This window comes from Lissotriton helveticus, chromosome 7, assembly GCF_964261635.1.
Source record: "Lissotriton helveticus chromosome 7, aLisHel1.1, whole genome shotgun sequence".
In the NCBI taxonomy this organism is placed as follows: domain Eukaryota; kingdom Metazoa; phylum Chordata; class Amphibia; order Caudata; family Salamandridae; genus Lissotriton; species Lissotriton helveticus.
This window is the reverse complement of record NC_136068.1, coordinates 1182094734-1182107241: the sequence shown is the minus strand read 5'-3', so window position 1 is coordinate 1182107241 and position 12508 is coordinate 1182094734. Positions and strand designations below refer to the sequence as shown.

The 12508-nt window shown below is 42.4% G+C and overlaps 1 protein-coding gene across 1 annotated transcript in view; it reads right to left on the bottom strand.

Annotated features, from left to right (window-relative positions):
- Window positions 1-12508, bottom strand: part of PITPNC1 (phosphatidylinositol transfer protein cytoplasmic 1) — a 1067253-nt gene that overhangs the window by 226015 nt on the left and 828730 nt on the right. Inside the window, exon 5 of the mRNA XM_078654326.1 lies at window positions 3899-3970. Within this exon, the coding sequence (XP_078510452.1) occupies window positions 3899-3970 (72 nt within the window). The remainder of the gene's footprint in view (window positions 1-3898; window positions 3971-12508) is intronic.

The following is a 12508-nucleotide window of genomic DNA, read 5'->3' as shown; positions in this document are numbered from 1 at the left end:
GCGAGCCTGGCTGATGAGGGCTGTTATCCCCAAACCGGTCCCAAGATGCTTTTTTTCCGGTTCAGGGAAGACCTGGCTTTGCAGTTTGGGCTGGACTGTTCCGATGAGGCACAGGTTCAAGGCTGATTTGCATATGGCTGGGTCTGAACTGAGGTGGCAATGTGAGCTAAAGAATGATGATGGATTCAACCCAGATCTGTGACTGGAGGTGAGTGTCTGAAAAGTTTCAGCGCTCCGTCCATCATCTCCTTGTGTTTGCTTTGTTCGCCCTAAGTTGGCAGGGTATGCACAGACGTGGGTCCCTTGCTCACTTTCCTCTGGATACAAGCTAGCCTGGCTGATGAGGGCTGTTAGCCCGAAACCGGTCCCAGGATGCTTGTTTCCGGTTCAGGGAAGACCAGGCTTGGCAGTTCGGGCTGGACTGTTCCCTTGAGGCACAGGGTCAAGACTGATTTGCATATGGCTGGGTCTGAACTGAGGTGGCAAAATGAGCTAAAGAATGATTATGGATTCAACCCAGATCTGTGACTGGGGGTGGGGGGGGATTGTCTGAAAAGTTTCAGCGCTCCGTCCATCATCTCCTTGTGTTTGCCATATGTCTATCCCACCCATAATCTAGAAGGGGAAGCAAAAAACTCAGCATGATCTACATTAGGGGTTTATAAGCTCCCTAACACTATAAATATACTACCCAATTTACACTCTATCAGTGCATATCAGTCTTCCTTATGTAGCAGTTTCTTGGTCAACTGCGAAAGACACACGTGGTCTTAACCACTTCAGCACCCCCTCCCCTCCCCCCCTTAGTTTAAGATGAAAACCAATAACAAAATCCAGAGGGGTCCAACAGTAACACAGTAAGCAGAGCAGCAATTGTTAATGACTCATACCCAGAAAAAAAATTAACATATGCCAGATGTTAGCCTACTGGAACTAATCAAAGAACAGAGAAATGTAATCATTTTAAACGAAGTGAGAGGGGGAAAGGAGGAACCAACCTGGGAGGGCTAGTCTTGAGCGACATAGTGTCTGAAATTGCATAGATATCAGATCTAAAATTCTTGACAACGTTTTCTACTTGTGATTGCAGTCATTAGATGTGTGTTGCAAAAGAGAACTGGGCTGTTCCTGGGCAGGGTGTGTGTGCAGGTCACAGGAGTGTGGAGGAGAGGTGAAGTTTCAGTGGAAACCTACCAAGGGGTATCCATTTTGTTGGATATAGTGGCCTCACACACCTTTGCAGGTGTCATGCTTCATCATAGGCAATGCTCCTCGTTGGGTAGGCGGTGTAATCCCCAACGGGCAACACCTCTAAGAGGGGCTTTTTAGCAGAGATCTTTTAATCCAACTGCCTGTAGGTGAAGTGCGGGTGAGGTGCCCCTCCGCTAAAGAGCCCCTCTTAGAGGTGTTGCCCGTTGGGGATTGCACCGCCTACCCAACGAGGAGCATTGCCTATGATGAAGCATGACACCTGCAAAGGTGTGTGAGGCCACTATATCCAACAAAATGGATACCCCTTGGTAGGTTTCCACTGAAACTTCACCTCTCCTCCACACTCCTGTGACCTGCACACACACCCTCCCCCCAGGAACAGCCCAGTTCTCTTTTGCAACACATTGCACCGAAGGGCGCAACTGTGGCTGGACCTTCCACTCACCCCGAGTGGTACTCTCGCCCTTTCGATCGCACAGATCTCTCCTCCCCCTCATTGTATACAGTCATTAGATGTGGACATGGAAACATTTAGGATATCTTTAAGCAGTCCTAGGAAATTAGGTAGGAATGTTAAATAATGATGAGTAATATTAACTTCCCCAATACTACAAAACTGAAACTGGCTAACAAAGAAGGAGTACAGATGGAAAGCAAGTAATAAGAATAATTTGACACTTATATCCCCTCTTCCACTGAGTTCCCTCAGACTCATCACTACGGAATATAAACTGAAGCGTAAAAAAAAACCAAGAAACCATTTCCACATCTAGGGCCAGATTTATGTAGCTAGCATTTTGCGATTCCATAATTGAGAATCACAAGTATTCGCAATTAGGAAATCGCAAAATGCAATGTATTAAGGTCTATAGTACACCTTTTGGGATTTCTATGGGGTCGCAAATGACCTACCTCATGAATATTAATGAGGTAGTTCGCAATTTGCAACCTCCTAGGAATTGCCAAACTCACGGGGATGGTGGCCTGCTGAGATCAGCAGACCACCATGTCCGTGATTGCTTATCAATAAAGCAATCTTTTTTTTTTGTAAAGCAGCACGTTTTCCTTAAAGGAAAAAGAGATGCTTTGCTAAACGAAAAATGAAAAGTTTTCTTTTCATTTTTTAGGAGCAGGCTGTGGTCTGTGGAACCACTGCCTGCTCTTAAAATGGTTTTACAAATATTCACAAAGGGGAAGGAGTCCCTTGTGGACCCCTTCCGATTTGTGAATGGGTTACTACCTACTTGAAGTAGGTGGTAAAATGTGAATGATATGCGAATGATTTGCGAACGCAATTGCGGCCACAAACTCATAAATAACGATGCGATTCGATATTAGTAAGGGTAGCCATAAACACGCCCCTTTCTAAAACCAAATTGCAAACCCATTTTGCGATTCGTTAACAGGTTACCGAATCGCACAATTAGGTTTGCTGCATCGGAAAAGCAATTTTTACGTTCGCAAACGGGCCGATACGCAGAATCGGCCAGTTTGCGAACGCAAAAATGCTTGATACATCTGCCCCTAAGTCCCTTTTCCTGTACCTTCTTATCTTCGACCAACTAAGTGTCTCCCGCTATCCGTCCAAGAGAAAAAAACTCTTAAACCAACTAAAAGCCCTACTTCTACCATTTAAAAGACCTAGGTCTTGGACTTCTCTCAGTTTCCCTTGCAATGGTATCTCTACCCAAACATTATTTTTCATTGTGTGGAATTTTATCCATTTGATCCACACAGTCTCAATGACCCAGACATCCCTTGCACAGTGTGACTCGCTTGCAATACTGTTAAAAACTTCTCTCGTGGATGTGTATCATATGTGTTTCTGTTTATAGAAATGTTTGGAACAGAAACTGATTGGGATGAGGATATGCTGCCATATGGAGGATTATCCTCTCCTGATATACAAAAGAGTGACCAGCATGAGCTTTTGGATGGTAAAGAGATATGTCTTGGTTTAAGAATCTGTCGAAAGATGAGCATCTTACAAGCGGGGGGCGGCATGGGGGGGAATGCTGACACATAGGGAAGTGTTCCGGTTAAAAGGGAGGGACATGCAGCATATCAGCAAACGAGTGGGAAGAGGGTGGGAAGTTATTTAATTGCCTCAAATTTTAAAGAGCTCTGATATCCTTCGGGATCAAGTTCGCGCCATATAAAACTTTATAAATAAATAAGCTACAGTGATCCATGGTGCAAATGTACTCTCAGTGGGTGAATGGGCGTTAGTGTTCAACATGAAAAAAGAGGTACCATACTGACCTCGGGTGCAGCTAAAGCAGTTCACCATGTTAAGTACATTTACTCAGCGTTAACAAAGAAGTCAATTGCTGCAAAGAGAATAGGCATGCACACCAATGATAACGCAGAAAAAATTCAAAATATGAATAGGTGTCTGGGTGTTTTAAAAAAAGGTTTCTCTTTTTTCCAGTTCCACTTAGATACAAATGTAACTGTCATGATGTTTGAAGTATAAGTGAAAATCGTATACTAGAAATTATAAATGTACGGTGAATAAATTCAATGAGTCATGAAAAATATTGGAAGAATTGATATCAGGCACATTGGATTGCCATTTTTGAAAAAGCAAAGTAATACTTCAGAAAAATGTGGTACTGGTGAGACCTCCATCAGTGAGAATCGCAGGGCTAACTGCATGGATCTTGCGCCAAACTGTGATACTTACATTGTCGTTGCACCCTTTGTTGTCTTCATATTTCGTTTCTATATGAATAGAGAACTTGGGCAAAAACGAACACTGGAAAACAAAAAGAACAGAATGTCAGTTCGCCACTTCATCAGGTCAGATGTTGAACAGTTTTTTTATTTAGATTATACATATTATGTACCCATAGTGCAGAACTAAAGGTAGTGCAAATATTAGAACCAACAATAAAGGCACCCAAAGAACCCATAACTTCTTCACGTTTTATGTCCTGTAATCTGACACACTGGACTGTAGTATCTGATTCCACACAAGACTACCAAGACCATCTATTACCGGTTTTAACTGCTCTGTTGAAAACTCTCTGAACAAACACAGCCTCTGCTTGGAGGAATTCTCTTTCTCCGCTGTGTCTTTTTTATTAATTTACCCTTTTTGCCCATCTTGTCTACTGGCTGTTTCATCAACACCCCACGTCTTAGAGCTCGAAGTCTAAAAGTACTTCACAAAGGCAAGGTCATTGCCTACAAAGGTAGGCAATGACTTTGCACCATAGTCCCCAAAGTAGTACGTTGTGTAGTGACAGTGTGTTACAAAGTGTCAATGATCAGAAAATGCATGTGTTTGTGTCTCTTCTTGATTGCTATGGATACAAGTGCTTATGAGATATAATCAATTTCTTCAAATTTGACTTTCTATATCCAATCCCCTCCTGCCACATCTCTTGCAATGCCCACAGTGTTAGCTTCTCAAGGCCCAATCCCATGGACTGATTTTAAATCATACATCATGTCATGTCACTGACTTGTATTTCGTCATCTGACTTGTTTCACGTACTTTAGTGTAAGTTCAACTGCACTCTACGTACAGCGCTCTAATAGTCACAGTGGCATAGGACAACTACATAAACCGTTGAATAAAACAAATAATAACACATAAACTTCAGTAACTAATCACAGGCTCTCAAGTACCTTTAGCTATTAGAAGACGCCCCACCTAGCCAAGTTAACAGCGCTCAACAGAAGGATTCCCTAAGAGTGTTTACAACTGTTACAGAAAGACTACTGAAATACAATACACCTCTTCCTTTGCAATGTACACCACCTAAGACTTATTTGAAAAAGTATCCCTATTGGAAATCAGAACAATATTGCAATTCATCGAAACATTTCCTGACCAAGTTGAGGAAAACACTTTAGCAAGCGAATCATTTTAGCTTATAAATGAAACTGGTTATTTTCTGATAATATTGGGTTTAGACACTCAATAGGTTATCATACATGCACACTGTCGCTCATCTTAGCACCCATCTTAGAGCTCATGCATCAAATCCGCTGACTCATTCTTATGTTCACCCACTTACACGATACCATAAAACACAAACAACAACAAATATAAGGTAAATTAAAAGAATAAAAGTAGAAAAAAAGAAAACAAGCTGCCACCTAAATATGGTGGTCATATGCTTGCAATGACAAATAAAATTAAACATAGCAGAAGGTGGCTGCCTTGCAATGGCACTGTACATAGCATACTGCTTTAAATTTGCAGCATCACCGCCATGTTTAGGTCCAATATTTTGGCCATCTTGGAATGGTAAAAGAATGCTACCCTATGACAACAGCTTTCCGTAATGGCTGTCCAGACAGAGGCCAGGTTGGATGTACAGCCCTGTAGATTAAATAAGCAGCTAGGAAGCAGCTCATTAGCACTGTCTGGGAAGCTGTAGTATGCACGACAAAATGCTCTAGAAAATGAAAAGAGGAGAAGGAACGAAATGAAAGGAAACCTAAAAAAGAAGAAACTTAAAAACTAAAGGACTGCCCCAACAGCCCTGGAACTGAAGAGCAAATATTTTCAATTCGGAAACATGGAGACCAAGAGAGACAATGGATGACCCATTGCTCCATGCTGTTGTGGATAGAAGCAGAGTTTAAATAACACTCATATCTATGGTAGAAGCAGACTGGCCCAAAGCACATCTATGCATATGTATTATATATGCATTATACGTTATTTATACTAAAAAACAAAGGTTAATGTGCCATAGTTAGGCATTGTAATACTACTGTTTAAAACAAATCAAATCCACCAAAATTCACTATTTCTAGTTTGTTGAGCTAACTATAGCTTGCGCCAAATTTGGTGTAATTATGTTCCGCCATATTTTCTTAAACACTTCTTAAAATTCCTATGGGAAATTGGAAGGGGAAACCGCGTATCAGGCTTATGAGACAGTAGCAAGAATTATTACAGTGCAACACCATAATCCTTGCCTACAAAGGTAATCTGTCAAGAATGACTTGCAAATTTGTGTTGTACAAAAGTTCACTTGGTGGTACATTTTATAGTGATAGTGTTTCTTTCACTCACTAATCATGAGTCCTTTTGATTGCCAGAAATATAAGTCTGTCTAAGATATAATCATGAGACTTAGAATATTACTTGCAGAACTGACAAAGGAGCCTGGAAAAAGTTCCTGAGAGGAGCAAAATGTGTTGGCTGACAGCAGTGATTAAATAAAGAAATTGGCCGTCATCTACTTGGAATCCTGTCTTAAAATTGCTGTGGGTGTAAAACACATAATTTGGTAAAAAAGAGGATTGTCTACTCCACAAAGGTCTCCTTCTTTAAAATCATTCCTACTGATTTGCTTATGAGTGCATTTACAAATATTAAGCAAAGGTTTGGTACGTCTACCTACAAGGTAGTCATTGACAGGCTAAAGGTAGCAAGGAATATTGCAGACAATCCGTGTATGGGAATGCACCAGAGCGCTTGATTTACTAGATGAAAATATTTAGAGCTGGAATCTCCAACCTTTTCTGTAATAGGAGCTACTCATTTTCAATGACTACCATCCCAAGCTACTGGTACTACTGTTGTAGTATTTAGCATTTCAGACAAGATTACATTAGTGGCTATCCGGTGCAAAATTACCAGCAATAATCACCTTCCTGCCTCAGACAGTCATGTTAAATGTCTTTGTTAGTTTGGAATATCTCTACATGGGTAACACATAACAGCCATAGCTGAAATGCCCCAGGTAAAAAGGTAAAAAATATGTAATAAGTCTCCACAACTCTGCATTATTAAGATCTCAGATAACAGCTTTAAATAGATTTTACAGTAGTAAATCATTTTTCTTCAAACAACAGCTTGTGAGTTCTAAAAATATTCCTACAAACACACACACCCACATTTAATCTCCAATACATGCTTTCAATTTTGGCATACATATATTAACTCAACCATGAAAAAGCTTCCAAGTTAGTAGGCTGGGCTGCACACAGGAGAGCAACTTAAAGGCACCAGTGTCTCACAAGCTACTCGTTGGAGGAGCCTGGACCAGAGAGTGTGATAAATCAGTCCTTTTACTGCTCCTGCTGTGTGACGTTGTCATTACGTTTCATAATAAACAGATCAAACCTATGGAATCTGACAACACTTTACCAATGAACCATAAAGCCTATAGCATTTACCATTGGCTTAATATAACCCCAAAAAAGTCTTATTGAAGTGCGCATAAGCTGCCACCCGTCATGCACACAGATATAAAATCACAAATAAGTACACCATTTCTGATAGCAAAACAACACAGCACCTGTCTTAAAAAGGCCTACCAAGAATCATCACAGTGAATGCTCTTGCCCCAGGGTTCGTTAGAGTGGCTGATCAACACTAAAACCCTTTCCGAGAATAGTAATCTGTACGATTGCATGTCATAAAATACACCTCTAGAACCTATAACTGTATGATAATAATTCACTGTAAATGCTTTTACAATAAATAAGTCAGACCTATTGCTTTTGTAATAACTTTACATAACAAACTGATAAGACCTATGGTATCAGACATAACTTTTACCAGTGAACCAATCAGGTCTAGAGTCTCTAACATTGGTTTGTAAACAACTCAGACCTACAATTGTATGAAAGCTTTCCAACGAGGTAACCATCAGACATACAGCCATAAAATTACAAATTTACGCAAAATTACAGTTGGCACAGCATAATACTCTTTCTCCTAAAATGGCTTAATATAGGCTATCAAATTGAAAACAAACTATTTTATGTTGTCATATAGTAATCAAAACCAAATGTCTTGCCTACTGCAGTAATATGTGAGATTCCTTTTAATAAAATATCTCTCTGGAGGCTTTAATGCAGAGCCACACCTAAATGCCTCTTGATATTAACATATGCTTGTCACAATAACTATGTCAGGTCTTTGTAGTAACTTTTTATAGCAAACAGATCCGGCCTCTAGCCTTGACCAATGGCTTGCCACTATAACAAACTAACTCTGTCCTGCAGTATTGAGCATAAGCCTTCCCACAGACCAAAAAGTGTGCTACAAGCATTCTTTTTCAGTAGATGCATACAACTTCGGACCAATTACATGTTCTACTCAAGGTCAAATTTAATGAAGGGTGTGGAATCAAGTGAAAATCTCTTCAACATCAGATTCTACCTTTTCTAAGTCTTGCGTGTCCCCAAATACGTACCCTGATGGTGACAGCAAATATATATCAAAAACAATGAGAGGAGTATCCCCTATGAAGTTGAAGAACAGACGTATCTGGAGGGCAGGATTTTGGCAAGAAGGAGAAAATTCATCCTTTTGTTTAAAACCCCTCACTCACCAACCTAGTGGTGACATGCTTCATCATCGGGGTCCACCTTGGCGTCCTAGCGACACCAAGGTGTGCTGCGACACCTGTACTACAGTGGAGCGGGTTGTGACTGTAAATGTGAAAAAAAGTGTTAAAAATTGTCCTGGTTGTACTCAAAAATATAGTTTTAATTGTAGAGCAACTGAACAATGTTTAAAAAATACTGGCGAGATCCTGGGAGGGAAGTTACGGCCAAAAGGATCTCTATATGTGTTGAGTGGTCAACATGTTTCTACCTTAAGGGCAATCGCCCGGTATTCATCAGGACCAGAAGAACAGGTGGACAGGGGGTGTGTGCTCCCTAGAAAGCACACCCGTACCTTGATCCCCTGTGTACCTACTGGCAAAACGGCCAGTGGTATATACTGCTCATTAAAATAAGTGAGCAGATGAAAGAGTGAAAAAGAGACCTGTAAGGAAAGAAAAGGAGGGTAAAAATGATCCGATTCAATGTTAACTTACTCTCCTGTAACGTCGTGCAGTGTCTCAGTGGGATAATATATGGTGCCAAAAGGGGTATATCTCCAAATATCTTGATACCGTGGTGATGGGGTGAGATACTAATCAACATCTATGCCAATTAATGGTACAAACGGGTTGCATGCGATGTGAATACGGCATATCTGAGTCTAATCATTCAGTATTTTGAGTGCCAGTATTGGTTAAAGCATGCCAACTTGAGCTGAATTGTGGATATCACGTGATGCCTGTGCTCCTAGCAGGATAGAGGATACCTGCGGTAGCTCTGCCATGGTTGGTGAATATGCAGTAGGGTGGCATAAGGCATATCGGTACCTCGGTAGTGCTATAACCATTTGACAGCATCTGACCCAAACGTGAGAGTGAATAACAATAAGTGTACATACAAAACGAACACACACGTAACAATGAGGAACAAACTAGAGCTCAAATGGTATAAACGGAGGCTTACTCGATTATGAGCTCACAGGACTTCTACGGGCAGGGCGTAGGTTAAATGCCTTACACGTAACATATTCTGAAAGATTAAAGAGAGCGCGAGCGTTTTAAACCTCTGTACAGCTCAGTGAGCCCTGACAATGGGGGGCGGCTCCCTCGTTGGCCCGGTACATAAAAGTGTACCGGGGCATTGACAGAGAAGATCTACTTACAGTTACAGGCCAACAAGATCAGCTCAGACCTACTCCTAGCGTCCTCTGCTCGGCTAGTGGGTTACGCCGGCAGCAGGTCGCGGTAATAAGGAGTTGGCCGTTTCCGGGATGGGGCGCGGCCAGGGCTGAGTCAGGGGCGTGGCTCGCAGTGCGCAGTGACGTGCTCGCGGTAGCTAGGTTACCGTTTGTAAACAGTAGGGAGGTTAGGTAGCATGAAGCCACAGAGCGGGATAGGTGGAGCCGCGGAGCTAATGGTAAACTGCGTGGCTCAGGGAATTACTCGTGAAACGGGGATCGGAGCATGAGGGCAAGGAGGCAGTAAATTTACCAAGGCTGGTGATTAAGAAGAGGAATGCTTATTATAGCAAATAGGGGGAGCAGACACTGGATTGTTGACCGGTGTAGGGTCGTTAAAGGACAAGTCTCAGTGTTGAGTTTAATGAGGCTGCCGTTGAGTGTGTATCAGGATTAGGTCATGTGGAGGCATTCACACATAGATGTGTTGTGGCGCATGGGCCAGAGGCACATTATGCATCGGGGTGAGCACTGGGACAGCACATGTGGCGATGGTCTAGTCATATTGCATGATGGGGCACACTATAACATTGGCCCGGTAATGCAAAGCATGGACAGATGCTAGAGACTTCTAGTTGCATATATACGTTCGGAGTGTTCCTTGTCAATGGTCAGGTCGACATGGGGCGGGGGTATTTCATTTTAGCACAGAATTCCACGGAATATTATCGTTCAGCCCAATTTTATGAGAGGACAGACGATAGATCCATCGCTGCTCCTTTTCAAACAGTCGGGCTTGTGCATTAGGGCCTGGTTGGATTTGCTCAATCACTGTCCATCTCATATCGTTGGGAGTGTGATGTGCTGTGAGGAAATGGTCAGTGAGCCTGGTGTTGGTCTTCTTGCAACGGATTGTACTTCGATGTTCTGCTATTCGTTGTTTGACTTTTCTAGTAGTCATCCCAACATAGGGTTTGTCACAGCTGCATAGGATCAGATAGATGACAAACGTGCTGTTGCAGTTTGTGTGTGATCTTTGTTGCCAGATTTTCCCTTGTTCAAGGTTCAAAGTTTTTGTGTTAGTGAGGTGGCAAACACTGCAGTCACCACATCTGGAGTGTCCTGTTACTGGGGGTAAACCCCATGCGTTGGTAATGGTTTGTTGGGTTGTTGCCATCGTCGTTTTGGGTCTGGTGTTGACCAAAGTGTCTTTTAGGCTGCGAGCCTTTTTGTAGGAAAAAAGTGGCTTGTCCCACTTATGATTTCCCGTGCGCAGTATAGACCAATGTTTTCTGATGCTTTTGCTCACCTGATTGGACACCGCGTTGTATGTGGTGACACATGTGAGTGGAATCTCCCCTTCTAGTTTAGGTATGTCCTCTAGTAGAGCTTGTCGCGGTTGGTTTCTGGCCCTTTTCTGGCATCTCTTAGTGATTTTTTCAGGGTATCCCCGGATTGTTAGTTTATTCGTTAGGTCTTCTGCCTGGGTTTTGTAGTCCTTTAGTTCGCTGCAGTTTCTCCTAAGCCTGAGATACTGGCCATAGGGTAGATTCTCCCTCAGGGGGCGGGGATGGAAACTGTCAAATCTCAGCAGGTTGTTTTTGGCCGTGGGCTTGAAGTGGGTTTTTGTCTTGAGCCTGTCATTGTCTCTTTCGATCTCAATGTCAAGAAAGACCATTTTGTCTCTATCTACACAATGTGTGAACCGTAGGTTTGGGTCACAGGTGTTTAGCCACGTGATGAATTCCATTAGAGTTTCTTGAGGTCCTTGCCAGATCGTGAAGACGTCGTCTATGTACCGTCTCCAAAATTTGATGTGATTGCTGTAGGGGTTGTTGCTGGTTATGATATGCTTTTTCTCAAAATCATACACGTAGAGGCCCGCCACACTGGGGGCAAAAACACTGCCCATAGATGTCCCGCCTGTTTGGAGATATAGGTTGCCGTCATGTTCAAAAAAGTTTCTTTTGAGGGCAAGGGTTGCACACTCTATGATGAACTCTTTGGGTGTTCTATACTCCCATGTGGAATTGTCCAATGTTTGTTTTAGTACAGTAATGGTGGCGTCTTGGGGTATATTAGTATAGAGGCTCTCTATATCTAGACTTACAAGGATGTGGTCCGGTTCAATCCTGATATCTGCCAACATTGTCAATAGGCTTTTGGTGTCCCTCAGGTAAGTTGCAGTATTTTGTACAATTGTTTTAAGAAAGTGGTCACAGAAGCGTGATAAAGGTTCCAAGAGCGAACCTATGCCTGACACGATTGGTCTGCCAGGTGGAGGGATCTTGCCTTTGTGCATTTTAGGGACCACATAGAAGTAGGGGATCTTACCCTCTGTTTTACAGAGGTAGTCCGCTTCTTGTTTGGAAATGTGTCCTGCCGCCTCTGCTGCTTCCACCATGTTGGTTATTTCCATCCTTAGATCTGTAGTGGGGTTGGCTGTTAGCCTTCTGTAGTTTGTGGTGTCCCCCAGCAAACGTTGGCATTCGGTGTCGTAGTCGGTCTTATTCATTATAACCAGCCCCCCTCCCTTGTCGGCTGGTTTTATTATGATCGATTCATCGTTTTTCAGGTCAGCTATGGCTTTGTTCTCCAATTGGCTGTTGTTATGGTATTGTTTGGTGACTGCTAGTGCTTCGATGTCATTGAACACAGCTTGCTCGAAGGTGTTGATTTCCACCGGGATCGAGTGTGGCGGGGGCGTGAAAGTAGACCGCAATCTGAGACCCGTTTCATTCTGAATTTCATCAGAATCAGTGGTGGCGATTTTTTCAAAATATGCTTTCAGTTTAAGTTTCCGAAAGAAAG